This window comes from Camelina sativa, chromosome 17, assembly GCF_030686135.1.
Source record: "Camelina sativa cultivar CO46 ecotype springtype chromosome 17, ASM3068613v1".
NCBI lineage: Eukaryota > Viridiplantae > Streptophyta > Magnoliopsida > Brassicales > Brassicaceae > Camelina > Camelina sativa.
In genome coordinates this window covers 793,155-820,848 of record NC_141896.1, presented here as the reverse complement: position 1 = coordinate 820,848, position 27,694 = coordinate 793,155, and the positions used below count along the sequence as shown (strand labels likewise).

General features: G+C 37.3%; 7 protein-coding genes across 12 annotated transcripts; 5 read left to right on the top strand and 2 right to left on the bottom strand.

Annotated features, from left to right (window-relative positions):
* Positions 1–1,950: 1,950 nt before the first annotated feature.
* Positions 1,951–4,013, top strand: LOC104754392 (uncharacterized). Its single transcript, XM_010476576.3, has 6 exons — positions 1,951–2,358; positions 2,453–2,694; positions 2,884–3,102; positions 3,203–3,354; positions 3,505–3,634; positions 3,755–4,013. Exons 2-5 carry the CDS (start codon positions 2,454–2,456, stop codon positions 3,631–3,633), a joined length of 741 nt encoding a protein of 246 aa, XP_010474878.2. The 5' UTR covers positions 1,951–2,358; position 2,453; the 3' UTR covers position 3,634; positions 3,755–4,013.
* An 812-nt stretch (positions 4,014–4,825) lies between these two features.
* LOC104754389 (thiamine pyrophosphokinase 2) lies at positions 4,826–6,710 on the top strand. 3 transcript variants are annotated; one of them, XM_010476570.3, is made up of 6 exons: positions 4,826–5,183; positions 5,280–5,376; positions 5,621–5,693; positions 5,826–5,927; positions 6,024–6,273; positions 6,378–6,710. In XM_010476570.3, the coding sequence occupies exons 1-6, from the start codon at positions 5,048–5,050 to the stop codon at positions 6,521–6,523; spliced, it is 804 nt and encodes a 267-aa protein (XP_010474872.1). In that variant the 5' UTR covers positions 4,826–5,047; the 3' UTR covers positions 6,524–6,710. The 3 variants fall into 3 exon arrangements, with proteins under 3 accessions (XP_010474872.1, XP_010474875.1, XP_087351680.1); XM_010476573.2 differs by having other exon boundaries at positions 4,837–5,183; positions 5,275–5,376; XM_087495554.1 differs by having other exon boundaries at positions 4,964–5,183; positions 5,621–5,927.
* A 441-nt stretch (positions 6,711–7,151) lies between these two features.
* Positions 7,152–9,279, top strand: LOC104754390 (uncharacterized). The gene is made up of 6 exons (XM_010476575.2): positions 7,152–7,375; positions 7,467–8,063; positions 8,173–8,467; positions 8,567–8,734; positions 8,821–8,963; positions 9,058–9,279. The coding sequence occupies exons 2-6, from the start codon at positions 8,031–8,033 to the stop codon at positions 9,097–9,099; spliced, it is 681 nt and encodes a 226-aa protein (XP_010474877.1). The 5' UTR covers positions 7,152–7,375; positions 7,467–8,030; the 3' UTR covers positions 9,100–9,279.
* A 6,275-nt stretch (positions 9,280–15,554) lies between these two features.
* LOC104754387 (uncharacterized protein OsI_027940) lies at positions 15,555–17,414 on the top strand. The gene is made up of 6 exons (XM_010476568.2): positions 15,555–15,696; positions 16,088–16,274; positions 16,370–16,526; positions 16,618–16,673; positions 16,759–16,900; positions 17,041–17,414. The coding sequence occupies exons 1-6, from the start codon at positions 15,692–15,694 to the stop codon at positions 17,145–17,147; spliced, it is 654 nt and encodes a 217-aa protein (XP_010474870.1). The 5' UTR covers positions 15,555–15,691; the 3' UTR covers positions 17,148–17,414.
* A 323-nt stretch (positions 17,415–17,737) lies between these two features.
* Positions 17,738–18,977, top strand: LOC104754385 (nucleolar protein 16). Its single transcript, XM_010476565.3, has 3 exons — positions 17,738–18,168; positions 18,478–18,599; positions 18,681–18,977. The coding sequence occupies exons 1-3, from the start codon at positions 17,829–17,831 to the stop codon at positions 18,792–18,794; spliced, it is 576 nt and encodes a 191-aa protein (XP_010474867.1). The 5' UTR covers positions 17,738–17,828; the 3' UTR covers positions 18,795–18,977.
* Positions 18,934–21,282, bottom strand: LOC104754386 (E3 ubiquitin-protein ligase NLA). 2 transcript variants are annotated; one of them, XM_010476567.3, is made up of 6 exons: positions 20,654–21,282; positions 20,331–20,578; positions 19,961–20,242; positions 19,559–19,696; positions 19,412–19,470; positions 18,934–19,276 (listed from the first exon to the last, which is right to left on the bottom strand). In XM_010476567.3, the coding sequence occupies exons 1-6, from the start codon at positions 20,838–20,840 to the stop codon at positions 19,171–19,173; spliced, it is 1,020 nt and encodes a 339-aa protein (XP_010474869.1). In that variant the 5' UTR covers positions 20,841–21,282; the 3' UTR covers positions 18,934–19,170. The 2 variants fall into 2 exon arrangements, with proteins under 2 accessions (XP_010474869.1, XP_087351276.1); XM_087495150.1 differs by having other exon boundaries at positions 18,934–19,270; positions 20,654–21,092.
* A 3,337-nt stretch (positions 21,283–24,619) lies between these two features.
* On the bottom strand, positions 24,620–27,616 carry LOC104754384 (beta-glucosidase 11). 3 transcript variants are annotated; one of them, XM_010476564.3, is made up of 13 exons: positions 27,257–27,616; positions 27,077–27,140; positions 26,946–27,001; positions 26,721–26,796; positions 26,568–26,639; positions 26,375–26,462; positions 26,033–26,288; positions 25,821–25,936; positions 25,513–25,733; positions 25,406–25,434; positions 25,233–25,320; positions 25,027–25,117; positions 24,620–24,938 (listed from the first exon to the last, which is right to left on the bottom strand). In XM_010476564.3, the coding sequence occupies exons 1-13, from the start codon at positions 27,389–27,391 to the stop codon at positions 24,737–24,739; spliced, it is 1,494 nt and encodes a 497-aa protein (XP_010474866.2). In that variant the 5' UTR covers positions 27,392–27,616; the 3' UTR covers positions 24,620–24,736. The 3 variants fall into 3 exon arrangements, with proteins under 3 accessions (XP_010474866.2, XP_010474865.2, XP_087351275.1); XM_010476563.3 differs by having other exon boundaries at positions 25,821–26,288; positions 27,257–27,605; XM_087495149.1 differs by lacking the exons at positions 25,027–25,117; positions 25,233–25,320; positions 25,406–25,434; positions 25,513–25,733 and having other exon boundaries at positions 24,620–24,815; positions 27,257–27,605.
* Between the last annotated feature and the right edge of the window lie 78 nt (positions 27,617–27,694).

The following is a 27,694-nucleotide window of genomic DNA, read 5'->3' as shown; positions in this document are numbered from 1 at the left end:
AAATTTGGTGGGAGATAGAAAATTGTCTGATACCTCATGGGATTGCCTCACTCATAACTATGTCTTTGAGAGCTAGGGGTTACATGGGTCATGTTGATATCACGACAGTTATCGCTCATGATGGTCGGCTTACAAGAGTTATCCGAGAAAAATTACTTGATCCGGCAATTGGGGTGACTATGCACAGTTGCGGCTTCAGAATATTTATTGTCACCAAAAAAAAAAAATTAGAAATGAATTTTTAATTTGGTCAATCCAAAAAAGTGACCAACGTCTGCACTTTTTGGATTGACCAAATTAAAACTTCATTTCTAATTGTTATTTTTTATATATATATATATACTTATCAGCAAAGTCATAATTTAAATAAAGATATGAAGAACTTCATGAGATATGTGATAGTCTGATATGATGATAGCCTAATATTATGACAAGATATGGGCGCATTAATGTATATATATCGTATACATATATCTTGTCATCATATCAGGCTATCATATATCATACATATCTCATGAAACTTTATATCTTTATTTAAATTATAACTTTGCTGATCAGTATATAAAAAATAGTAATAATAATAATAAATACCTTTTTTTGTTCTAGTCCCCCATATACTAATAAAGAAGCATTTAATGCTGATATGTCGTCGCTAGAGCAATTTGAAGATTTAATTGTAATTAAGCATCTCAAGATAAACATATTTACAAAAATAAGTCTTTTGATTCATTAAATGTGCCATTAAAATATATAAAAAAATATTTATTTCATTATTATTTACATAAATGTGTCAGTGGAATATATAAGGTAATGTTTCTTTATATTAGTTTTTTTAAAATAAAAGACTTCATCAACTATATAAAAAAATATAGTTAATAATTTCATTTTCATTTTCATAACATATTTAATTATTTAAAGTAAATTACATTTCATAAACTATTAAAAAACTTATTCATCTATTTAAATTTTTGAAATACAAAACTTATTCTCCAATTTTAAAAAATTTGATGACTATTCAAGTACTCCCTCTGTTTCACAATAAGTGTCATTTTAACACATTTCACACAAATTAATAAAATATTAAAATATACATATATGTCCTTATTTAATGGGTTAATTTAGTCATAGATTAAGTGTAAAACTATAAAATATAATGAAAAATATGCAATGAAAATATAATATAGTGCATTGACATTATTACAATAATCTTAAAAATGAACAAAAGGAGTATATATTAAAAATTAATTATTACAATAATCTTAAAAATAAATAATATTATTACAATTATCACAATAATTAACATTATCTTTCCACATTTCACGGTGAAATATATTTTTACACAAAATAATTAAATGTAAATTTGAATAAAATATAAAAAAATTATGTGTAAAATTATTATTATGACACCTTAAATTCTAAATAATAATTTTACATGTAATAATTTTATTTGAGTCGATTTATCCGGCAATTAAACAAAGTTGAAAGTAGTATTTTTGATCACTATGTTTATATAGAAGTGAGTATTTACAAAAAAAATAAAATTATTAATTAACTGTATATTTTCCTTAATCCTTTTTCTATTTTTTTTGTAGAATTAATAACTTAAAATTAAAAGTAAGTAAATAATATTATAATTTCGAATTTTATGATATATATATATATATATATAATCTCCTAATAATTATTTTAAAAAACTTTGTATTTTTTAATAAATTCAGTAATTTTGATAATTAGTTTTTTACATTATTAATATTAAATTTCTCTTTTTAAATATTAACTGTTTACACTTGTCAAAATCTGAGATTGATAACTTAACACATGTCAAAATATTGTTAATGACTAATTTTCAAAACCCAACTTTATATAATAAGATATATCGTTATTTATTTATTTTTTTGGTAGAAAGTGCTAACTAAGTTATATAGCACGTGGGATTTTGCTTTAAAATTTACAAGTAAACAAAAAAAATGTTTTCGAAGTCTTACTGCTGATTAGGTGTTATTTCCCAAGGTTAGGGGATTGGGTCGATTTGATTTTGCGTATGTCGATTTCGATTAATCGTTGAAAGAAGAAACGGAGAAACTTATTTTGGAGAGAAAAATAAAAAATGACCAATAATATGGTGACACGTTGGATGTCTTCAAGGTGGCGGAGAGACATAAATAATTTGGTCTAGACGTTTTCACCTATTCATATAGGAGTATTATTTTATTTTTAGCCCACACATTTAGATAGCCCATAAGTTTCGCATATATAAAGTGAAAAGTTGAAAGAAACTTTAGAAGCTGCGACTGCTCACAAGGTCGAGAACTTGCCGTCTGTAGATCCCCTCTTCTTTCCTGGGCGATATTAATCGAGGTTGGTCTCACGTTGCTTATCTGTTGCTCAATTGCTTTAGGTTGGAGTTTTGAATTATTTCACGTCTGATTGATTTTATAATTAATGTTAAAAGGATGTTGAAGAACGAGGCGTACGTGGAAGGTAAAACGTCGGTGTGGTGGGATATTGACCGCTGTCCGGTTCCCGTTGGTTACGATGCTTGTCGGGTCGGTCCGTGTATACAATCGGCGTTGGAGAAGTTAGGCTGCTCTGGTCCTCTCACCATCACTGCTGTGGGCAACTTAAAACACACACCTGAGCACGTCCTGCGAGGGTTATCTTCCTCCGGAATCGTTGTTAAACACAGCCCATGCGGTTATTATTCTCATCTCTTTCTATAACTATCCTAACAATACATAGAAATAGTTTAGACTGTTTAGCTTAGTATTTTAGTTTATTTTAGTTTAGACTGTTTAGCTTTCTCTTTTAATTAGGGTTTAGATTCTCAGCTGGCTGTATTTTTGGGGTTTTTTTTATTGAATTTCCTTTCCTTTACTGCATCAGGCGGCAGAAACATTTCGACTTACATTCGTAATTGGACACTCGACAATCCACCTCCGGCTAAAATAATGTTCATATCCGATTCCTTCGGTGTTAAGAGCGTCTCTCGTTCTCTTTCCTGGCTACAAGCTCGTGGGTTCAACATTCTCCTGGCTTGTGAAGATACTCTTAATCAAGCTTCAGCCACTTGTGCTGGGTGGCTCTGGAAAACCTTACTTGAAGGTGTTTGTTCTCTCTCTCTCTCTCTCTCTCTAACCATCCAAAATCGTTTTTTTCTGAACTAGATGGCTTTTTTTATCTCACTGATATGAAATGTATTCAGGGGAGACAACAAGAAGACAGCCTCTTCAAACCGGTGAATCTGCCCGTTTTTTTTGCACCGTATGCGTTGATGTTAAAAGCTACGAGTGTTTTTCATGCCAAAGCCTTGCAGATTTCACCATGCATCTCTGGGGTAAAGAACATGGAGCTAGAGTAAGCATCCTACCTCTCTGCTTGAATAATACACTTGCCCATTCATTGTCTAACTGTTGGGTCCATTTGAGTAACAACCTCCATGTTATTGGTTGTCTAACTGTTGGGTCCATTTGAGTAACAACCTCCATGTTATTGGTTGTCAAGCAGGAGTTTGATTGCACGCCTCGGGATCTAACCATTGACAAAGACTACTTGAAGATGATGGCCGGAGATGATGATGATGATTCTAGTTCTAATAGGATAGTGAAGGAATTGCTTGAATCTTTGGAAACCTAAGGTGCTTAACGCAAAAAAAAATCTGATATCTCTGAAAGCATGCAGTAACTAGACTCCAAATAGATAATATCCTGATATTTTTTTATTTTTTGTGACTTTGGTTGTCTCTAAAACATTGTAGGTAGAGTTGAGCAAGAGGATGAAGAAGTCGAATAAGAGGAAGACTATGTCGAGAAGGGACGTGAAAACATGGTGAATGGTTGTGACTATTGGTTGTTCTTATTTCTTGTGGTGAATTGTTTTTTTCCTTTTAATTATTATCTAAGGTAACCGCCGGATATTATGTATGGGTTTGAGGGCAAATCATTAAAGTTTGAATGTTGAACTAAAACTTTATCATAGGAAAATAAAATTAGACTCTACCGAGATGTATAATTAAATTAAATATGCAAATCATCAAAATGCTTTATTAAATATGGCTGGCTTATCCTATTTTGTTCGCACGGGCGGTTTAAATTGCTGGAAGAAAACCCGTCCGTACAGGAGTTTTGGACCCTAGTGTGATATGTCGGCCAATAATTAGTTAAAGGTTGTGGGCCGAGTAAATATGAATGGGCTTCTTGTTATGAGGCCCAAAAAGAAAAGAGAGCCCCTCTTGAATTGTTGTCTAAATATGGGTTTTGTTGGTTCTCGATTCTTTTCTATCTCCATAAAAATTCATAAACATCATTAATATTAGATGAGATGTATATAATCTATTTTACATTGCTTGATGTCTTGATGATGTTACATTAATATTAGATGGGGTGTTAGATGTGTTTTACTTGTTTAAATTTAATATCTTCATCAACCACCTAATACAAAATTAATGAAAAAAAATGATAAGATTGCTGTAACTGGAATAAGATTTGTACAATATACATTTGAATAAGACGCCAGCGGTTCACATTATACCAAGAATAAGGTTCTCTCTTAACAAGTTGATTGATCGAGTTTTTTTTTTTTTTTTTTTTTTTTTATGGGTTGCGATTGTATACAAATGTTAGAAAAAAGTCGACCTTTATTGTGACGTTGATCCTCTGAGCTGGAATATAGATAATATATCAACAAATCAAATTTTCTTCTCTTAATAACAAGCAAAAAAATATCTCAACAAGAATAGAAAACTATAGGTTATATATAAAAAAAGGATAGACCTTTTTCGTGGTTAGAAAACGTCACGTATTAAACGCTATAAACACAGCTGACAAATGAGATTGAGACGTGGCCCTCTCTTTTTGTTTTTTTTTTCTTTCTTTCTAAAGTTAAAAAATCCCATCTTTGAAAAGTCAACGTTTTGGTCGCTTCGGTGGTGGTGACGTGTACCGTATATTTAATTCATTCAGCTCTGAGAACCATTGATTGAATGAATGAACCTTCAAGAACCCCCAAAAATATCAGAAACAATTCGCTCTCCTTCTTCTGCTTCTAGACGATGTCGTCAGCCATGGATGTTATGACTCACTCTTCAAGCTTTCTCCTTCCTACCGAAGAAACTCCGGGGAAGAGATACGCTCTCGTTGTTCTTAACCAGAATTTACCGCGATTCACTCCTCTTCTCTGGGAACATGGTACCTTCTTCTCTCTCTCTCTCACGCTCTCTTCCTTCTTCTCTTTAGTTATACATATGCGAGAATTAGGGTTTTGTTAATTTTGGTATAGAACAGCAAAACTTCGTCTCTGTGCTGATGGCGGCGCTAATCGCATCTACGACGAGTTACCTCTCTTCTTCCCTCATGAAGATGCTTCCTCCATTCGTCACAGGTTCTCTCCTAAATAAGCTTTTGAACTCTTTTTCCATATACAGATGAAATTACTTATTTTAGTTCTCCCCCTTGAAACTGAAAGTGCCTTAATTTTTAGCTCGAGATTTTGTTCTGTAGTACGAGTGTGTTCATAGCTTCATAGATTAGATTTCAGGATATGACTTTCTCTAGAAACTGTAAAAATCTTGTCTTTAATAAACACAAAAAGACTGTTCTGAGATTTTGTATTGGGAATGTATTAGGTATAAGCCGGATGTTATCAAGGGAGATATGGATTCTATTCGCCCTGATGTCCTCGACTTTTATCTCACCTTGGTAAGCAAGCTCCTCCTTGTCTTGTTTTTTAATCCAATAGATTTCACATTGTTTTGTTTTTTGTTTAGATCTAATCTAACATTGGCTTTTCTCTGCTTTTGCTTCTCTGCTTTTTGTGCCTGCCTTATTCAGGGAACCAAGGTCATAGATGAATCTCATGATCAGGATACCACAGATCTTGATAAATGCATTGTTTATATCCGTGACTCTGCTTCCAATCAAGAGACTTCTAGAGTAAGTTCATCTTTCTATTACAAAGCAGCTCTTGTGTTTTTTGTTTGTCTTCTTCATCAATATATAAAAAGATTGATTTTTTTCTTTCTCTGGCAGTTCCAGATTCTTGCCACTGGAGCACTCGGGGGAAGGTTTGATCATGAAGCCGGTAATCTCAACGTCTTGTATCGATATCCAGACACAAGGATTGTCCTTTTATCTGATGATTGCCTCATCCAACTCCTCCCAAAGACTCATCTACATGAAATACACATTCACTCTTCTCTTGAAGGTCCTCACTGTGGACTCATCCCTATTGGTACTCCATCTGCCAAAACCACTACTTCTGGGCTTAAATGGGATCTCAGTAAGTATATAACATTTTTTTTTGCATCTTCATAATCAGCATCATAATCTTCATAGATCGATCTAATTATTGTTTGTATCTGTTTGTTATGATCGTCTTTAAAGGCAACACTGAGATGAGATTTGGTGGGTTGATAAGTACATCAAACTTGGTTAATGAAGAGAAGATCACAGTCGAATCGGATTCGGATCTTCTCTGGACTATTTCTATCAAGAAAACTGGGCTTCCGGTAGAAAACAATACACCTTAGGCGCTCGCTGTAAAAAAAGAAGACTCTTTAGTAATATTATTCCTGGTGCATCTAATAACTTAAACATTATTTTTGTTGTTTTTAATTTCACTATTCGAGCTAGTAATACTTGGCTGTACCACTACTGTCGTTCTTTGAACATTATTAGATGCTTTTTTAAACGAGATCTATTTCTTTGGTTTTGTCATTTTCATGTGGGACTTCTTTGATTTTTATCGTAGTCAGAAGGTGACTGGGTGTTGGTAAAACGCACGTAGACAGACACACACACAGAGAGAGTCTCGTATAAGAAGAATCTTCCCACTGCAACCAAAACTCTTTTCCTCTTTTGCATCTTCAAACACAAAACAGATATCTCTTCTTGATCTTTCTTGTCGACTCAGCTCAGGCAATGAGTTTGATTCTTCACCTTTTGACAATTAAACTCATCATACATATTCCCTCTCGATCACCTTTCGAGCAAATAAAGATGACGTTCCTGTTGGCCCAAGTCCATTACTACGAAGACCATTATTTATTGGTATTTTTTTTTTTGCTTTAATAACGTGTTTTGGTTAATTTCCTTTTTCTTGTTTTCTAAGAAAGGCTTCTTTGGGTGTTTAAAGTCTTTTTTATTTTATCTTCCCCTACGTCGGTTCGGTTGTGAGCTAGGCTAGAAACTATATAAGTGTTCTTGGGGTTTTAAGGTTTTGGGGCAGCTTTTGATCATCAAAACAAGAAGTCGGTCTCAAGAGATTATTTTGATTGAGCGAAGTAGGTCTGATCAAGAGTAATAATATATCTTCTCTTGGTTGAGCTACATTACCAAGTCCTTACGCTGCGCCAATTCCCAACTCTGTGTCTCTCTCTCAGGTTAATAATAATTTCTCCAACACTACTCCGAAACGATTACAGCCGTGTTCCTCTCTCTCTCTCTGACTCTGAATTGTGCTTTCTTCGTTAGGGTATTTTACAAGAGTCGTCTTGAATAATGATGAAGAAGGCTACGCCGGAGGAGGCTCGGGCCGTAACACGGGTCTTTTGGGACATCAAGATGTGCCCTGTTCCCGATGGCTTTGATCCTCGCCTTGTCCGTCCGTGTATGTCAATGTTCTTGGAGAAGAAAGGCTACCATGGTCTTCTCAACGTCACTGCCTTTGGCGAACTTTCGGACGTCCCTATTGAAACTCTTAGTGGGGTCTCTTCCAGTGGTGTTCATCAGATAGATGTTTGATGAAAGAGCGTTGGCCAATAGAACTACGGCCGCATTCTAAGCATTCCCAAAACCCAAATTCAGCCGTTTCTGACATCTGTCCTCTGTGTTGAGTGTTGTTGAAATCTACTCTTTTAACTTTTTTTTTTTCTTTTTCTTTCCACAGACTCAGGGGAACTCGAGGAGGATAACAGCGGTGAATATCCCTTCTCGTGCAGTGAACAGCCCTTCTCGATTTGCTCAGTATGCAGCTACAAGACTTATTTCCATTGGGCTGAAAGGTTTACCATTGATTCTGCCTTTGAAAGGTTCACCATGCATCTGGATAGTACATCCCATCAACAGAAGGTAATTAATCATAGCACGGACTTGTTTATTTTTGTCATTGTCTTTGACTATTTTTTGTCATTGTCTTACTATTGTGGTTGTCTTTTTTTTGTTTTCTTCTGATTGGCAGTTGTCTACACTGCCTACTATAAGTAGGCAACTCCAATACATGAGTGCACCAGTAAGTGAACTTCCTGAGAAAAACATGGAGGCAGTAACATCGGTCTTTTGGGACATCAGGACGTGTCCGGTTCCACCTGGCTGTGATCATCGTCGGGTCGGTCCGTGTATTAAACGGTTTTTGGGAAATAAAGGTTATTCTGGTCCTCTCACCATCACTGCCATTGGGTCACTAACAGACTTCCCTCGTGACTTTCTGGAAGAAGTCTATTCCAGTGGAGTCTCTCTACATAACGCTTTCGGCGGTTAGTATCTTCTCATCTTTGTGCCTTTCTTAGTAATAGTTATGGATGGATGTTTTTCTTGTTGAATAGAGTGTCTCAAGTCTTTATTTTCTGAAACAGAAACAGCGTTTGTAGACACTTTGGATGGACTTATTATTGATTTTACCTTCAAGAATGAACCTCCAGCTAATATAATGGTTATATCCGACGGAAAATACTTCACTTCGAAAGATTCTTTCAAGCTAGAATCGACTGGATACACTATTATGCGATCTAATACTCTGCCAGGTTTGTGCCTATAATCTCTAACTGTTTACTTTCCACAGATTCAAGGGCACTTGAGTATAATTTTTATTTATTTTCCATTGATTCAGAAGTTGAGGATGATTTAGAAGTTGAGGAAGTTGAAACGAGTGAGTCTGCCTTCTGGATTTGCTCTGTATGCGACATGGATACACCTTCCCAAGGCTTTAAAAGCTTCATCAATCATGTTCATAGTAGGCAACATCAACAGGAGGTAATAATTAAAGCAAACTTGTATTAATACATTTTGTCATTGCACTTTTTGTTTGCCTAATTCTGACCTCTCCTGCTCTCCTGCACTTATGTAGTTGAGGGAATGGGTTGCCTTTGAATCATTGGGTCGAGAATAAGAAGAAGTGAAGAAGGCCCGTTTTTCAAGTCTCGTTTCCTTAAGAAGAACTTATGCTTATTTTCTCGTTTCTTGTTTGTTTTGTTTCTTGGTACTAATAATACTTTTGGTATTAGACTTATTTAAGTAAGAGAGAAACTCATGGAATGGCTAAATGAACTTATGGTTACGTTTCATGCAATCAATCACGAAAGAAAATTAAGAGCCCAAAAGAAAATGGTTACGTTTCATGCAATCAATCACTGAAAGTGCACCACTAAGTCGGGGCTGTAGTATTCAAGAAAGTCACTTAAGTCTCTTTCTCGTTCGTTTCTCATAGTACTGTAGAAGCGAAGCGGAAGAAGATTAATAAAAAAAAAAACCTAAACTCACTCTTTTTGCTCTGAGATTTTCTTTGCGAATTTGGGCCGGCGTTGATGGAGCTACGCTCCCACAAGAATGCGATTCTTCCGGTTACTAGTAGTAGCGAAGGTAATCTTATGTTTCTTCTTCTTCGTGGTAAAGAAGAAATCGACTGGATACACTATTATGCGATCTAATATTCTGCCAGGTTTCTGTTAGTTAAGATACACTCTTATCTCATTCAGGGAATATACGAATCTATTGTATAGTTAAGATCTCATTAGATATGATTCTCATATGTATATATACTTCCTATGATGAATGTGAATGATCATCGAGTGTTCTACATTTACATGGTATCAGAGCGCCAAACGATCTCGCAATCCCTCTCTCTCTTTTCTTCTTAATTCTCGATCTTTTCTCTCCCTCTCTCTCGATCTCTTCTCTTCTCTCGCCATGGCTGCTCCCACACCTACTTCATCTGACAAGCCGTTTGGCATCAGCCAGATTCGAGCTTACATCCCCATCATCCTCGATCTGGAAAAGATGAATGTGTGGCGTGAACTGTTCGAGACCCACTGTCTCACATACGGTGTCCTTGGTCACCTCGACGGTACAACCGTCGCCTCTTCGGACTCGGATAAGGCGTGGAAGGAACGTGATGGTCTCGTTAAAATGTGGATTTACGGAACCATCGCTGATTCCCTCACCGAGACGATTCTCAAGCCAAAGAGCACCGCTCGGGATCTCTGGCTTTCACTTGAAGGCAATTTTCGCGATAACAAGGAAAATCGTGCCTTGCAATTGGAGAATGAACTCCGTACCATCACCATCGGTGATCTCTCTGTCCAGGAGTATTGCCGCAAGATCAAATCTCTCTCCGATCTCCTCACCAACGTCGACTCCCCAGTCTCTGACCGTCAACTCGTTATGCACTGCCTCAATGGTCTTAACGAGAAGTTTGACGGCATCCACAATGTTATCCGTCATCGCACACCGTTCCCAAGTTTCAGCACTGCTCGTTCCATGCTCCAATCAGAAGAGGATCGGCTTAAGCAGCAGCTCCGTCACACGACACCTTCTCCCGTGGCTACCACATCATCACCCACTGTGCTCTACTCCGCCGATAACGCCTCTCCTCCGACCCACAACAATCACAACAACAACACGAACCGGGGATCCTACAAGTCACGCGGTCGTGGCGGCGGCGGTCGTGGAAACAGGGGAAGGGGACGTCACAATTCATATGGGTCTCACAACAATGGGCCTCCACCTTTTGGCGGAACAGGCCCAACTCCTTTTGGATACCCACCTATCGGCTATGGACCTCCCCAGTGGCCATATCCGTATTACCAAGGCCCTCTGATTCAAGCCCCATACCCGAACCAGTTTCACCAACCGGCGATGCCTCGCTCAAACGGTATCCTTGGCCAATTCCCGGCGTCCTCTCCTGCTCAAGCTCACCTCTCCCAAACGTCTCCACCGCCTCACTCAACTCCGCTGGTTCCGACTGCTCTTGCTCAAGCCTTCAACACCATGACGCTCCAGGAGCCTTCGGATTCCAACTGGTACATGGACACCGCGGCAACGAACCACATCACCACTCAACCAGGTACCCTTGCTTCTGTTTTTAACTCGCGCATAACGCCTTCAGTGTTAGTCGGAAACGGTTCTTTTGCTCCTGTTACTAAAACCGGTCATGGTTCTCTAGCCTCCTCCTCTCGCTCACTTGTCCTTAAAGATGTTCTTGTTTGCCCTTCTTTTATTAAAAATTTAGTCTCTGTTCGCCGTTTTGTCACTGATAATCGTTGCACCGTAGAGTTTGACCCTTTTGGTTTCTCTGTCAAGGATCTACTGAGCAGGATAATCCTACTCCGATGTGACAGTCCGGGTCCTCTCTACGCGGTGACACCTTCCAACCACTCCTCCCGTCCTCTCGCTCTCGTCTCGGGTAGTTCTCTCTGGCACCGTAGGTTGGGTCATCCGGGTCTCTCCATCTCTCGTTCCTTACATTCGTTGGGTTTATTATCAAATAAAACGGCCGACATGACTTCTTTGTGTCATGCGTGCCAAATGGGTAAACACGTTCGTCTTCCTTTCTTTTCTTCTTCGACTGTTGTCACTGAACCTTTTCAAATCATTCATTCTGATATTTGGACTTCTCCGGTTCTCAGTAATAATGGTTTCAAGTATTATCTTTTATTTTTGGATCACTTTATTCATTACATTTGGGTTTTTCCCCTGCAAAAGAAAAGTGACACATTCAACAAGTTTTTACAATTCTCTGCTTATGTTCGCACCCAATTTAACAAATCAATCCGAGCTCTCCAGTGTGATAACGGTGGTGAGTACACCAGTCGGGAATTCCTTGACCACTTAACGGCCACCGGTACCACCCTGCGTCTATCTTGCCCCCACACATCACAACAGAACGGACGCTCTGAGAGGATGCTTCGCACAATCAACAATCTTGTGCGCACATTACTCATTCAGGCCTCGATGCCTTATTCTTATTGGGTCGAGGCCCTGTTCACTGCTGTCCATACTATCAATCTCCTGCCCTCTGCCTCCATTCAAAACCAAATTCCATTCACCTGCCTCTTTCACAAACCGGTTGATCACTCTCATCTCCGTGTTTTCGGATGCCTCTGTTATCCCAACATGCTGTCTACCTCGTCTCACAAGCTTGCACCAAGGTCCGCAGCATGCATTTTCTTGGGATATCCTTCTCATCATCGGGGTTACCGCTGTCTAGAGCTCTCCACACGGAAAATCATCATCTCTCGCCATGTCACCTTTGTCGAAGATGTTTTCCCGTTTAAAGCTCTTCCCTCCTCTACACCTCCACCTGTTTTACAGCCAACTCCTCCACCTCTTTCACCTCCCATCTCACTACCACAACCAACCCCTGCTCCACTTCCGACCGAACCAGCTCCAGTCCAAAACCAACATGCCATGACTACTCGAAGTAAAAATGGTATTGTTAAGCCTCGTACCCCTCTTTGTCTCCACACCGATATCATCTCTCCTCTTCCCTCCTCTCATGTACAGGCTGCAAAAGACCGTTTTTGGAATAACTCTATGCAGGTGGAACACAATGCTCTTGTTAAACGCAGAACATGGGACTTGGTTCCACGTCCTCCTAACGTTAACATTATTCGTTCTATGTGGCTTTTTCGACATAAATTTGATGCAGATGGCAAGCTTTCCCGTTACAAGGCGAGGTTAGTAGCTAATGGAAAATCTCAGCAGCTTGGGATCGATTGTGATGAGACTTTTAGTCCTGTGATCAAGCCAGCTTCGATTCGAGCCGTCCTTCATGTAGCTGTTGCTCGTAACTGGCCCCTGCGCCAGCTTGACGTGAAGAATGCTTTTCTTCACGGCGATCTAGAGGAAACGGTGTATATGCATCAGCCACCAGGGTTCGTTGATCCGTCGAAGCCTCACCATGTGTGTCTCCTCCGTCGATCTCTCTATGGCCTTAAGCAGGCTCCCCGGGCTTGGTACAATCACTTTGCTAGCAAAGCAAAACACATCGGCTTCTTTCAGAGTAAGTGTGATCCGTCGTTGTTTATTCTACATCGCGGCATTCATCGGGCATATCTTCTTCTCTATGTGGATGATATAGTTCTCACCGCATCTGACACAACTCTTCTCAACAACATTGTCACCGCACTCAGCTCGGCCTTCGACCTCTCCGACTTGGGTAGGCTTCATCACTTTCTTGGTATTGCTGTCAGCTACAACGATGCCGGTCTTCTCCTTAGTCAACAAAACTACGCTGCTGACATCCTCCACCGTGCCTCCATGACCAACTGTAATCCCGCTCACACTCCGGTTGACTCTGCTGCCAAGCTCTCTGCTGATGACAGTCCACCAGTTGCTGATCCGACACTATACCGGAGTCTTGCCGGCGCCCTTCAGTATCTAACATTTACACGCCCCGACATCTCCTTCGCTGTTCAACAGGTTTGCCTGTTTATGCATGACCCTCGTGAAAGTCACCTCACTGCCCTTAAGCGGATTCTACGTTATGTGAAGGGAACCATATCTCATGGTCTTCAAATTCATAAGTCCTCCACCGCTGATCTTGTTGCCTACTCTGATGCTGATTGGGCTGGTTGCCCCTCAACGCGACGCTCCACCTCTGGTTATGCTGTGTTTCTTGGTGACAGCCTCATCTCTTGGTCCTCCAAGCGACAACATACGGTCTCTCGCTCTAGTGCTGAAGCAGAGTACAGAGGAGTTGCCAATGCTGTTGCTGAAGCTTCTTGGCTCCGTAACTTGTTCCTTGAACTCGGTTGTCCTCTCACTAAAGCAACTCTTGTTTACTGTGATAATGTCTCGGCAGTATACATGTCCTCTAATCCGGTGAAACACCAGCGTACTAAGCATGTGGAGATTGACATACACTTTGTCCGTGAACGTGTAGCCCTCGGCCAGGTTTGTGTGCTTCATGTACCGTCCTCACTTCAGTACGCTGATATCTTCACCAAAGGTCTGCCGTCGTCTTTGTTCAACGACTTCCGCTCCAGCCTGAACGTCCGACCTCCTCCCGTTCTGACTGCGGGGGAGTGTTAGTTAAGATACACTCTTATCTCATTCAGGGAATATACGAATCTATTGTATAGTTAAGATCTCATTAGATATGATTCTCATATGTATATATACTTCCTATGATGAATGTGAATGATCATCGAGTGTTCTACATTTACAGTTTCGAGCTAGAATCGACTGGATACACTATTATGCGATCTAATACTCTGCCAGGTTTCGAGCTAGAATCGACTGGATACACTATTATGCGATCTAATACTCTGCCAGGTTTGTCCAACATACATATCTGTTGCTGAACTAGCTACTTTTTTTTTCACAGATTCAGGGGAATTTGAGGAGGATAAGTGCAGTGAAACGGGTGAACATGCCTCTTGGGTTTGCTCAGTATGCGATGATATTTCTGGCCAAGGCTTTGAAAATTTCACCAAGCATCTCAAACCATAGAACATGCACTAAAGGTAATTAAGCATTCCATCCAAACCAGATGGACTTGTTGTATCAATACGTTTTGTCATTGTCGAACTGTTTTTGATCAGTCAAACAAAGCTCTTACCACAAGTAGTTGATGTGCAGATGTCATGCCCGAGTCCTCCTAGTGAGAAAGACGAGGATGCAGCTGAATCCGGAGATGAGGAGGCTCGATCCCCTTGATTCTCCTTCCGGGTAATGCTACTACCATTGTGAGTGAGGAAGCAAGCAACCAACCAAAGGCCTCTTTAAATATCTGAAAATGTTGAAATTTCTGAATTTTACTTTTGTTTGCATACATTTGACCTCATGTTACTTGAGAAAGTCTGAAATAGTAAAGTTATTTCATTTTTGTTTTTTAATTTAGAAAATCATTGTTTTAAGAACAAGAAATAAATAAATAAAAAAACTCAAAACATCAATCTATTAGGATTAGTGGGAATACGTAATTGTTCTTGCTTTCTGAAAACCATGATGTTAATCGCTTCTAGCTACACCTCATCCTCATTTATGCTATATCAGTCTATTAATTGTTTTTTCACGTTACACATGTGAGAGGTCAATGCTCATGATTACATACTAAAATCCTACACCTACTTCTAGAGGGCAAATGTTGGTTTAACAAATAGTAGTAATACTTGTGCTTATATTTTTCTAATGCAATCTCGAGTTTGCGGTTGACTTAATGCAATCATTGCAAAATGTTAATCGTGCTGTAATTTGTGTTTGCGTTTTAGAGTTATGTGATTGTGTAATCCCACTTCCCATATATAGTTTGGAATAGAAAATTGTAAATCTAGAAGTTTAGAAAAACGTTTTGTTACATGCTTTTAATAGGGGAAATTGTTGGATTCATACAACTGATACAAGAGCATTGATAGATGATACCAAAACTTTAAGTTTGGTTTAAGTATCGAATTTGGGCCCAAAAAGAGTAGTAACCTATTTCGTAAAAGTAAAAAAGGCTTTAATTGCTTTTTCTGTCCAACAATATAATCTCAGCCGTTGGATTCTATATGATTCACCTAACTTTCTGTACACTAGCACGCATACGATAACTACTCGATGTTCTTCTTCCTCTTCTATAACATAATCTATCTGAAGAAACTAAAGAAACAGAGAGAGAGGCTCTCTTCTTCGATCAAAAGAAAAAATATTTGCGTCGTCATCATCGTTGTTATTCTTTAGGGTTTTTACACGAGTTCCTTCTGCTTCGTGTTTACATTATGAGGTAAAAACAAGTCGGCGTCTTTTTATATAATTCTGGTGGATTTAGGGATACGGTTTTCTTAGTTTCCTGTAAGTTGGGAACAAAACAAAAAAAACATTTTGGGGGTTTTAGATTCAGACCTAGGGTTTATGGTGTCGGCTCAGTAACTTCTTTGCGTTCACCAATATCGCTTGTGAAAACCTTATGGAGAAATAAGAGATTTTTTTTTTGGGGGGGGGGGGGGGGGGGGGGGGGGGGTTTGGGATCTGTGCTTTTAGGGTTTTAAAGTTACTGTTTTTTTTGTTAGCCTGAGAATGCTGAATTATTGGGATTATGCTAAGTGCTCTTGTTGTTCTTACGGTTATTTGCTTTTTTTCATCCTTGATTTGTTTGTTTCTGTGTGATATTGCAGTCATCATCCAGAAGTGAAGTGGGCTGAGAGAGCTGATAAGGTTTATTTAACTGTGCAATTGACTGATGCTAAGGATGCAGATGTTAAGCTTGATCCTGAGGGAGTCTTTAATTTCTCTGCTAAAGCTGGATCTGATAACCAGCTTTATGAGCTTAAGCTTGAGCTTAACGATAAGGTCAATGTAGAGGTTAGATGATCAGACTTTTTGTAAAGTCTCCTCGTTTTTTGTTTCTTCTTATTTGGTTTTTAATTGTCTCCTTTTTTTTTTTTTTTTTTGATCAGGAAAGCAAAATCAACATCGGATTAAGAAGCATATTCTGCATCTTGGAGAAAACAGAACCGAAATGGTGGAATAAGCTATTGCGTGGAGGGAAACCGCCTCACTATGTTAAAGTTGATTGGGACAAGTGGGTTGATGAGGATGAAGATACCCCCACTGGTTAGCACTTTCTTGACCACATCTATTCATCTTCACTTTCTGCACTTGCATAATTCTGTAGGCATTGTTAATTTTGGTTTCCCTTGTATAGGTCCTGAAGATATGGATATGGCTGGAATGGGCGGAATGGGTGGAATGGATTTCTCGGTTTGCTTTTTAGCTTACACTGTCAACTAACTTCTGCTTCGTTTGCTTAAGATTTGAGGACTGAATATTTCTCTTCTTCTTGTAGAACTTTGGTGGAATGGGAGGCATGGGTGGGATGGGGGGTATGGAAGGCCTCGGAGGGCTTCAAGGGCTTGGTGGAATGGGAGGAATGGGTGGACTTGGCGGAATGAACAGTATGGAAGAATTTGAAGATAGTGATGATGAAGGTGAGATCTTTTTCAATACCCTTTTATTTGCTTAAAGTTTTGATCAGATCATTCTTGATACAGTGATATGGTTTAGCAGTGTTATGTCCTGTAATCAATCAATTAGAACTCTGAGCAACCAAATGATTCTGTATATGCAGGAGAAGAAGCCAACTCTGGAGACAAAAAGGAGGAAAATCAAGCTCCTGCCCATGCGACAGAAGAGGCGAAAACCGAAGAGCAAACAGCTGTGAAGAGTGACAAATGAAAAAACTGTCCTTAAAACCATTTGGTATGACTAACCGAGAAGAGTCTTTATGTGTTTATAAATATTATTGCGGAATGGTTCCATCTTTTAAATCAATTCCCTCTGCTTACTTTTTTTTTGGGATTGTTGAGTTCTCTTATATGGTTTGATCTTTTTTTTTTTTGGTCAACTTAAAATGTTCTTTCGAACATGCAATTGTTTGGTTGTTGTGATGACATAAGAGTTTGTGAGAAGAAGCTCTTCTTTAAGTTTGTTGATCTTCAGAAATCAGAACTCAAGCATTACACAGAACTCTACTTTAAGAAGCTCTACATAGTAGTCTATATGATCCTAGTCTAAGCTTAAGAGCGGACACAAACGGAGTTTAAGAATTACCTATGAAAATTGCAAACTTTATTTCGTTTGAAAATTTGAACCATCAAGATATGCAGAATTGGACTATGAATATAACTTCGTTAAAATCTTTTCTTTTTAACTTACTAGTTACTACTCTTCACTGTAATGGTAACGTCGTATTTTTTTCATTAAAATATAATTCTATAATAATGTGAAAGAAAAAAAACAATAAAAACGACATCGTTTCTCAAAACCCTTGTTAAGTAAAACCCTTCCGCCGCGGACTTCATCTCTCTCTCTCACTCTTTGCTTCATCGCAAAAGAAAAAATCGGCGAGAGACAGAGATGGCGAGGTCAAGAAGAAAGTACAGAAACTCTAGGGCTAAAGTTCGCGTAGCTCTTCCGAAGAAGAACCCTAATATCTTCAAGCCAGCTTTCAACTTCCCACCCAAGCTCCGCGCTCTCATGGGGGACGATGTCCCCGAATGGGACGACCAAGCTAGTGTTATCCAAAACTACAGATCCTTCGGCGTCATCTCTAACCCTAATTTGCTTCGTTCTCGCACTGACCACATGATCCAGGATCCTTCCCTCAACATTCCTCCACATCCAGAACCATCCACCGATGACCCTACTGCTAAGGAGTTCGAGCCCATCGATTCCGGAAGCGAACTTGAGGAAGACGGTACGTTTTCCAATTCCATTTTTAGCTTCTAGCTGGAGACTAGTCTCTTGATGAAGTCGGTATTGAGAATAATTTGAAAATTAGGGTTTAGAGTGACAAATTAAACTGAGAGAAAATTAGGGTTTAGAGTGACAAATTAGAAAATTAGGGTTTAGAGTGACAAAGTTGGGGGAAAGTGATTAGCTTTTGGATTCTTCACACATTCATAGATATGTATCTCGTTGTGAAAAGCAGTTTTACAGAGTTGGATGCAAGTTTCCATTTTTTGGGTAACTAATTTGTCCAAATGCGTTGTTCTGAGATGTGTAGATCTTAAGACAGCTTTGGGGAAGCAAAGAAAAGATGGAAAGAGTGCTCCTTTACAGCCGCTTACGACTATGCAACGCACTCATATCAGACGTTTGGTTGAGAAACATGGAGATGACATTGAGGTTTGATCTATTATTAGTCTACCAAACTTTTTTACTTTGTCTGATTCTCTTTTTCCTTCTAACATGTATTTGTTGGAACAGGGCATGTTCCGAGACAGAAAGCTAAACTCTATGCAGCATTCGCTTGGGACACTACGAAAGCTATGCACAAGATATCAGATGTACAAGGATAAGAACCCTATTTTAGTTCCATGATGATGATCATTATGATGATGAGATCTTTGTATTGTCTGATGATCATTATGATGATGAGATCTTTGTATTGTCTGCTCATTTTTGTTATAAACTTACGCCAACACTACAACTGTTTGAACTTCTAATATTTGGGAACCCCTTTTATGGTATGAAAATCATATGCAAACTATATATTATAGCAAACGCTTAAGAGTTTTCATTTTTCACTAACAAATCGTCATCCTCTGTGTAAGCAAACACATACTTACAGAGGAAAACATATCACAATCAACATTGAGTCTTTCAAAAGCTTATTATCAAAACCAAGAATCTTCTAGATATTTCACAATCAACATTGAGTCTTTCAAAATACTTCCAAATATAGCCAGTTATATTATTATATTCCAGTGAAGCTTCGGCATTGGTAATCCCAGTACTCCTTGGCCTGCTGTAACCTTTCTGCTCTCTCTGTTTTACGCCGTTCTTCCCAATACTCTCTGCAGCTGCAATTTTCAGGTTTTAGAAATTGTAATTTAGTCCATCTCCTTTTAGTTATCTCCCCAGATAGGCAGATACCCTCAAATCTTAAGAGGCTGGTTTTTAAAGACTATAAGAAGATTGGTTGTATATGCATTTACCTTCGCTTAAGTAAGATATTGAGCTCATCCAAATGCAGAGCACCTTTATAAACCCCATCCTGATATCAAATGGACGAAGAAACAAGGATCAAGAGCATGAAACAAGGAAGACTAAGTTGTAATTAGCAGTGGAGAATGGAGTCTAACCTCACGGCAAAGCGGACATTTTTCAGTTAGCTCTGCGGTTTTCAAGCCATCAATTACGTTTACTGATGCAGCAGAGCAAGCACACATGTAGCAATATATGTGACCACATGTTAGAGCTATCGGATCAAACACCGTGTCCTGTTTACACCATCAATTGTAAAATACGTCAGTTCAAGACTTATTCCTAGCATTACGTAAGTATCTCTCAGTCACATGCTAGAAAAAGACTTAGTCTTTGAAACGGAATCTTCCAGAGGAGAGTGGAACAGCACCTTGACACGACAAAACTTAGACTTTATCCCTATAGGCTGATACTATCTTCTATAATTCAGATTACTAATAAGTCAACCAACAGGTTTATTGACATTGAGATTCTATCGAGTCGTTTAAAGTTTTGCTTACCAGGCATATTGAACAAGTCAAGTCAATGTCAACTTTTACGGAATCAGAGAGCTCGCAGGAGAGTAAAGGCTTCCCATCATCAAACGTCAAAGAGCAACCATCAAACAGTGCATGAACAGGAGGATGAGGAGAAGCCACAGCAGCAGCTCCAGATTCCTTCTTAGTCTCTTTCAGATTGATGTGAAACGCCATAAGCTCACAAAGCCATGGTGATTGAAGAATCTCGATTCGCATTTTCTGGACTTGTGTCTTAAACAATTGTCCTTGCCTAGACTCATGAATCTGGCAAAACAAAAGATGCAAACATATTTATAAATTGAATAAAAAAGTGTTCAAATTTGGGATCTTTAATAGGATACATAAACCAAACCTTGTCATATTTCTTGAGGATTTTTCTAATGGCGACGGCATTGATGAGAGCGTAATTAACCAAGTCTTTGCCCTCTTGAATCAAACCAAGATGGCTTTTTTTACGACTATTGCCTTTGAACCAAGTAAGACACTTTGTGAAACTAGAAGCTAAATGTAGCTCAAGAAGCTTCTGAGCATTCTCGTTAAACCATCCAACTACGTCTTCCATCTCCTTGAGAAGCTCCGGGAAAAAATTCCCATCACAAACTAGAAAAAAACAAAAACAAATCCATCACTCTGTTTTCAAAAAAACTCTCTCAGGGGAATTAAGTCGAACAGTACCTGTGCATCCACGAGGACAATTCTGGTCATGTTGTTGTTGTTGTTGATCAATAAAAGCCATAGGACCATCATGGTTTCTTCTGCATTTCTTGAGAACCTTCTTGAGTTTCTTAAACCCAACACCGGGAAGATTCTTCTTCTGCTTCTGTACTTGCATGTACTCTTCATACTTCTTACAAAACTTCATCTTTTCTCTCACAATCGCAGAAGAATCTCTCAATTTTCAATAATAAAGGATTTAAATTTTAGATGACCATCAACAAAAAAAAAACAATTCAATTCAAAAAAACAGGATTTGATCAAGAAAACAAAATAAAATTTTGATCTCTCCTCTTCGTTCTTATCTCTCTCTCTCTTGCGTCTCGTGATGGATTTTATTATGTATTGAAACAGAACAGAGGAGAGACGTATTAATGAATAAAAACGAAGGGTGTGAGAGGTCGGCGGAAAAAAACAAGTTGTAAATTTAAATGAAATTTTTAGGGGAAAACAAAAAAAAAAAGTCAAAACTTTAAATGAAATTTTTGGGGAACATATCTTTCTTCCTTTTAAAAAAAAGGTGAAGTTTGTGTATATTAAATTTTGCAGTGCAAAGATTGACCCATTTTGGTGGATTCATCAATTTCACTGACTTCTTTATTTATTTATTTTTGTATAAATATTATTTGACATTTAAGGCAGATTCTTTACTAAAAAATATTTGAAGATTTGTTTTTTATATAAATTTAATGAGCACATTTGTTGCACATCATACACTAATGCCACGTGGATTCGAAAATCTGGATTGGTATTAACTCACTGGTCATATATTTATTTTATTTTTTTATGTGAAATATCTATGTATAGTAGTAGTAGATCTGAGGTATGTATACTTTTATCTTTTTATAAAAAAAATCATTATGTAAGAATTATTTAGAGTAGTGTTACTATATTATTAAAATTACAAGAAAATTCACCTAGGGGATTCTAATGGTTATTTGGTTAAAAAAAACAAAAAAAAAAAATCAGTGAAACTTTAACTACCATGATAGATAGAAAAACTGAGGAAAACTTCCATTATTATCAGTAGTGTTTATCTTCAGAAGATGTGATCAATTTGTTTGTTTAGACATAGTGTTTGTCTTTGTTATTATTGGTAGTTTTCCTCTATTCTTAGTTATTGGATACGGTCTATTTCATTTTTGGCCTTCAATTTTTCTATTTAGTATTATAAGTTGTTTTCGAGAACTTATCCATTGTCCCTCAGCTTTAGACTCCCTCTTTTAGGTTTTAGACTCCGGAAATGCTTAAGATGTATTTCACCATGTATTCTTTCAAGTTTAATCAATAACTAGGTGATATACGTGCTACAGCACGGGATTATATATTTTGTTAGTTATTTTTTTTGTAATTTGTATTTTTGTAATATAGTTTTTTATTTTAATTTATTTTCTTTGTTTATATAGTATTTATTTGTATATTTGGGGTTATACAGTAAATTGGAAATCCTAATAGAGTAAGTAGTTTGTAAAATGTAGTTTTTCACGGAAACAGACACACCACAATAGTAGATAGTACGTAGTTTTGTAAGAGAATAGATACTCCGCAATATCGGATAGTAGTTTTGTAAGAGGATATACACACCCTGCTTCCATGGCTTAATTTATAGTTTGATAAAAATACATGTTTTAACGGATTTAACTCAAAAAAAATTATATTTTAAATTTTTAAGAATTAAAATATTAATATTACTTAAATATTTTATAGACTTTAAATATATTATAATATTTTAAACTTTCGACGGAGTTCAAATATTTATAATAATTTAAACATTGTATAAAAAATTAAATATTTATAATATTTTAAACTTTTTTAAAAAACGTAAATATATTATAATATATTTACTTTTTAAAAGTTTAAATATTTTCAAATATAGAATCAAATTAAACTGTTAAATTTGGATACCTGATAAATCAAGCTTCCTGTTCATTTGTACTCAAAACATTTTAGTCACATATTTATAGTGATTATGAACCGTATTCCATAATATTTAGTCGATGTGGGATATACACCTTTTCTGTAAATTAGTTTACAACTTTACATATATATAATTTCTGCGTTTTTAATTCTTTCTATCTATACTACTCACAATTAATTACTAAAATTTTGTTAAGGAAATATTATAATATCGGAAATCAAGCAATTTAGTCAGATTTGGTAACTTGAATATTCGTTTTTAAAGATTTTAACTGAATCACTAAATATTCCTTTTAAAAGATTATCTGTTGAGATCAATCTCGGTAATTAAGGAAATATCCGAACTTTTGGTAATTAAAATTTATGGTTTTCATTTAAATACCTTAAAGGAAAATGAAATCAGAGTGTTTGCCTATAACGAATAACTCTGTTTGGGATTTTAAATAACTAATCTTGAATGAAATAATATACTGGATCCGAAAAATATTATTCTGGAGTACAAACAGATCTGCGGATTTTTTTCCTTCTGTAGTCGGATATGTTAGGATCCGCGTCCCGACCCGGCAATTTTTAAGTAATCGACCGAGGGTATTTTCGTCATTTAATGAAATCAAAACTATAGATTAATTAGATTAAATTTGGTGATTCTCTAATCATTTTTAATGAAAAACCTACCAAAACCAAGTCATGGTTTATTTTTACTCTAGAAAGTACTTCTGCTTTAAGAGTATAGATATCAGATGACAAAAAAAAATAGAAAACCTGAGGAAAACAAATAATAAATTAATCTATAATATTTTTAAGATAATTATAATTATTAATTTTTTTCAACAACAAAAAGATAAAGATGCCACCGCATGAAGGGCCCTATGAAGGCTTTTCTTCTTTGTTGGGTTAAAATTATAAACTTTTAGAAACAGTAATTAAGAATACAATACAGTTTCTTTCTTCTTGGAAGTTTTTTTTTATATTGATTTTGGATTTAGCCACCAAAAATCTTTGCTTTTTGTTTTTCAGTTTCAAAGCCGCGCATTTTGTCTATTTTTATTAACTTGACGACCCCTTTCCCTTACTTATGTGTGTATCATGATTTTGCACTAATCATATTGTCTTCACCAATCACCGCCACTGTCCTCTTTTCTCTACTTAATTAATTACATTCTTTGTCTCATTCTTATACTTACTTTAGTTTGCTTCGGATTTTTGTTAACTCTTGCGTAGTTTTATTCCTCCGAGAATGTGATTCTTTTTTATCTTTTACAAAACAAAACAAAAAAACATTAGAGGGATATAGCTCTTTTAATATGCTTTTGAAAAGTTTCAAAGAAGATGCTCAAGTGGCGAAGAAAATTTAACTTGAAACTTTCTTTAATCTACTTTATCTTTATTTCAATGGTGTAAATAGTGATGCATGTACTAAACCCTAGCATTTTTGTTTTCTTTTTAAAATAATTTAATTGAAAAAGCTGTATGTATGAATTGTATTTTTACTTTATAATGAGGTAATGTGATGACATATAATGTCATGATTTTTTCATCTGGCTATATCTTCTTGTAGGTTTGAACGTTTCTATTCATTAGTATTTTTTACTTTTGCGATATCAAAATATATCGACAAAATTTTAAAGTGGCACACCATTCGTTTGTCTGCTCAAGTGGTCATTTGTTTTATTCAATTCGACTGGTTGTGATCATTTCTAGCCCCAGTGGCCAGTGCGATTGAAGTTTTCAAAAGGTGAAACAAAAATACAAATTAGGCAAAGATATTCGTATTTTACGGTTAGTAACATTGATACCCTTTAGTATTTGACAAGAGAGCAATCGTCGTGTCTTGCGTAATTGAAATGCAAACGACACTTGAGGAATATTAGTATGGCTCTTTTATACGAAAGTGTCATGTCTTGCTTCGTACGCAATCAATTAAAGCTAGGTCAAACACGCTAAACCCAGCTTTAATGTTAATCCGAATACTATATCGAGATAGAGTATAGAAAGAATACAGAATTATCATGACCGTTGAACTTCGAATTGTATTGGACTAATCAAACATAAATTGTTACAATACCAACACCTATTTCCATCTCACATTGTTTATTTTTCTATATAGATTTATTGTAAAAAGTATGATCAAGATGAAGCATGCGATGGCTGGTGCTGTGTTCCCATGAGGAAGGAAGAGTACCAGTGAGCAGAGAGTTTAGGGGTCCTCTTAAGATTAGGATCCTTGAAGTCCACGTAATACAATCCATAGCTCTTCTCGTACCCACCAAACAGCTCAAACACATCCATCAATGACCACTGAAAATATCCTTTTACGTTCGCTCCTTTCCTGCAATGAGAACATCTTTATACTTAGAATCTGACTGGCCGGCACAATCATTGAATGAGAATTGTCCTACTTTAATTTTTACTGTTACCTGAGTGAATGAAGCACTGCTTCAATGTATGAGCTCAGATACTTAATCCTCGGTGTGTCCTCAAGTGATGAGCTGTGAGGAGTCACCTGACCTGTAAATGAAAAAATCAATCACCAGAGAGAGAGAGAGAGAGAGAGAGCGTTTCAGACACATGAAGCAGCAAACTAAAATCTGAGAGACAAATAGAGAGAGAGAGAGAGAGAGACCATTCTCTAAGATATAGACAGGAGGGTTTTCATAAGATTCTTTGATATACAAAAGTATTTGTTCCAGACTCCATGGTGTGTTTGCATGCTGAAAGAAGTAAAATCATCAGACATTAATCTTGTCTCCTCATTTAAGTGATCACATTGTATGTAACTTATATCTACATACAAACCTCATTCTCGAACGTTGTGTTTCCAAACACTGCAACCGCAAATTGGAGAAACCAGAGTGAGCCAGATTTTTAGCTTTAATATTTCAGACAGTATCTATGTAACTTACAGGTCAGTTCCGCAGCCAAGTCTGTGATGAAATTCTGGGGATTTGGTTTCAAAGAGGAAGAGTTGTCCTTGACGTAAATTGTCATGTAATGTATCACTCCTACGAAATCGAACGCGCCCTTAATTTGTTCTGACTCCTCCTTTGTAAAAGCTGGCAATCGAGACCCAACGTTGGTCTTCATCGTCTCAGGATAATCTCCAAACACCAGCGGATGTAAAATCCTAACAATAACCGAATCAAGAGAGACTCAACTAATCAAAATATAGAACATGTAAGTAACATCCTTGAATTGGATTCTTTAGACTTACCAACCAATATAGAAGTCATTCACTCTAGCTGTTGCCTGCTTATCCTCTACAGAGTTAGTTAAAGGGACAACACCGTATGTGTATACGCTAATGCCTACTGATCCATGTTGCTTGTACTGTGTAATGAATGAAGAGGAGATACTAGCTGAGCTAAAGATAATGCAATGCATATGAGAGACAGGAAGAGAGAAAAAAAGAACAGAGAGAAGAACCTTGTACTGTTTCTTGTATAAGTTTGTAGCAGAAGCATGTGCGAGCAAAATATTGTGTACAGCAATATAAGGTTCAACGGAAGAGTTTCCACTGGAACAATTAAGTCCAAATGGAGGAGAGCATCGAGCAGGCGGTGTTATACCGGCGTCATACCCTCCAAGGGCAAACACATTGACCTCATTTATAGTAGTCCAGTGTGACACTCTATCTCCAAACTCTTTGAAGCAAGTATTTGCATAAGCTGTGAAGTCTCTCCTACAATCATTACAAGAAGATTTATGGAATCATTTTAATATTACTAGTCAAAAAGAAGAACTTAGAAGAACGGAGAAGAATCATACACGCTTTCTTGGCTGAGCCAGCCTCCATATTCATCTTCTAAGGCCTGTGGAAGATCAAAGTGGTGCAATGTAACATGTGGCTGGATTCCTGCTTAGGCAAATCACCAGTAATACATCATTACATGCGGATACAAGAAGAGTTCTTTGGTACTTCTATATAGCTAATTAAAAAGGCTCAGGGTACAAATTTAACCATGAGTGACTAATTCATCTATAAGATTGTTGTAGTATTGTAGACCCTTGGGATTGACTGGTCCTCTTCCACCTGAAATAAATCCAACTGCGTAAAGCTTTCATATTGAGAATGCTTCGATTAAATTCTCAATCAATATGCGGACAATAATACTTGGTAAAAGCCTTGACCATGATATGGAAAATTTGTAAGCCTCCAATCCTATGTCTGCCATGAGCTTCACATCTTCCTGCAAACATCAAGCAATGTTAATGCCTGAATTGGTCGGTCGATGAAGAGATTTACTATATCAAAGTTCCATCTGTCACACGGAACGAACTGAGACGCAAACAGAGAGATATGTAATAATAATTACAGTAGATGATAAAATTCAGGGACCTTGTATTTGTGATATTGGTCACACGCAACATCTGCAGCTGCTACTCCAGAGTGTCCTACAATGAAACTATGATGATCAAGCAAAGAAACCATTCTGTTGGTTAAACTATGATCAAGCAAAGAAACCAAACCGGCATGAGCGAAAACATCCCAAATGCTAGGAGTTCTCCCATCTTCGTTGGCAGCTCCTTCCACCTGTTGTAAATCACATGGACAAAACACTGTTTTATCTTATCGTTTATAATGGGAGCATGAAGGTGAAAATATAGTGTAAAAATCTCAGCATAGGTTTAGGAGAAGGTATAAGGAACCTGATAAGCTGATGTGCCAGACCCAAACACAAAGTCTGGTGGGAAATCATTTCTGGTGTATTGTAGGGACGTTACTGCGGTATAAGCCAAAGCCAACAGAGGAAGGAGCATGAGACTATCGTTCAACAGTTTCATCTCTCTCTCTGGTCTCCTCACCAAACAGAGCAAAAACTTTTAGCAAACAAGTACAATAATGAACGGTGAACACATGATGTATATCTTTTTAGAGTTGAGAAATTTGGTTAAAACACGAAATTTCATTGTCTGGACTCTGTTTCTGCAGTGAGTCCAGTCCGTTTGGCAAGTTTGATGAAGAAGTCAAGTGCAAAAAGTCCAATAAAAAGAAGATACGTTGCAGACATGATGTGTGCGGCTTTAAAGAGCTTTTGTTTGCTTCCTTCGTTTTAGTCTCTTTTGTTTGGAACCACAAGTTACTAG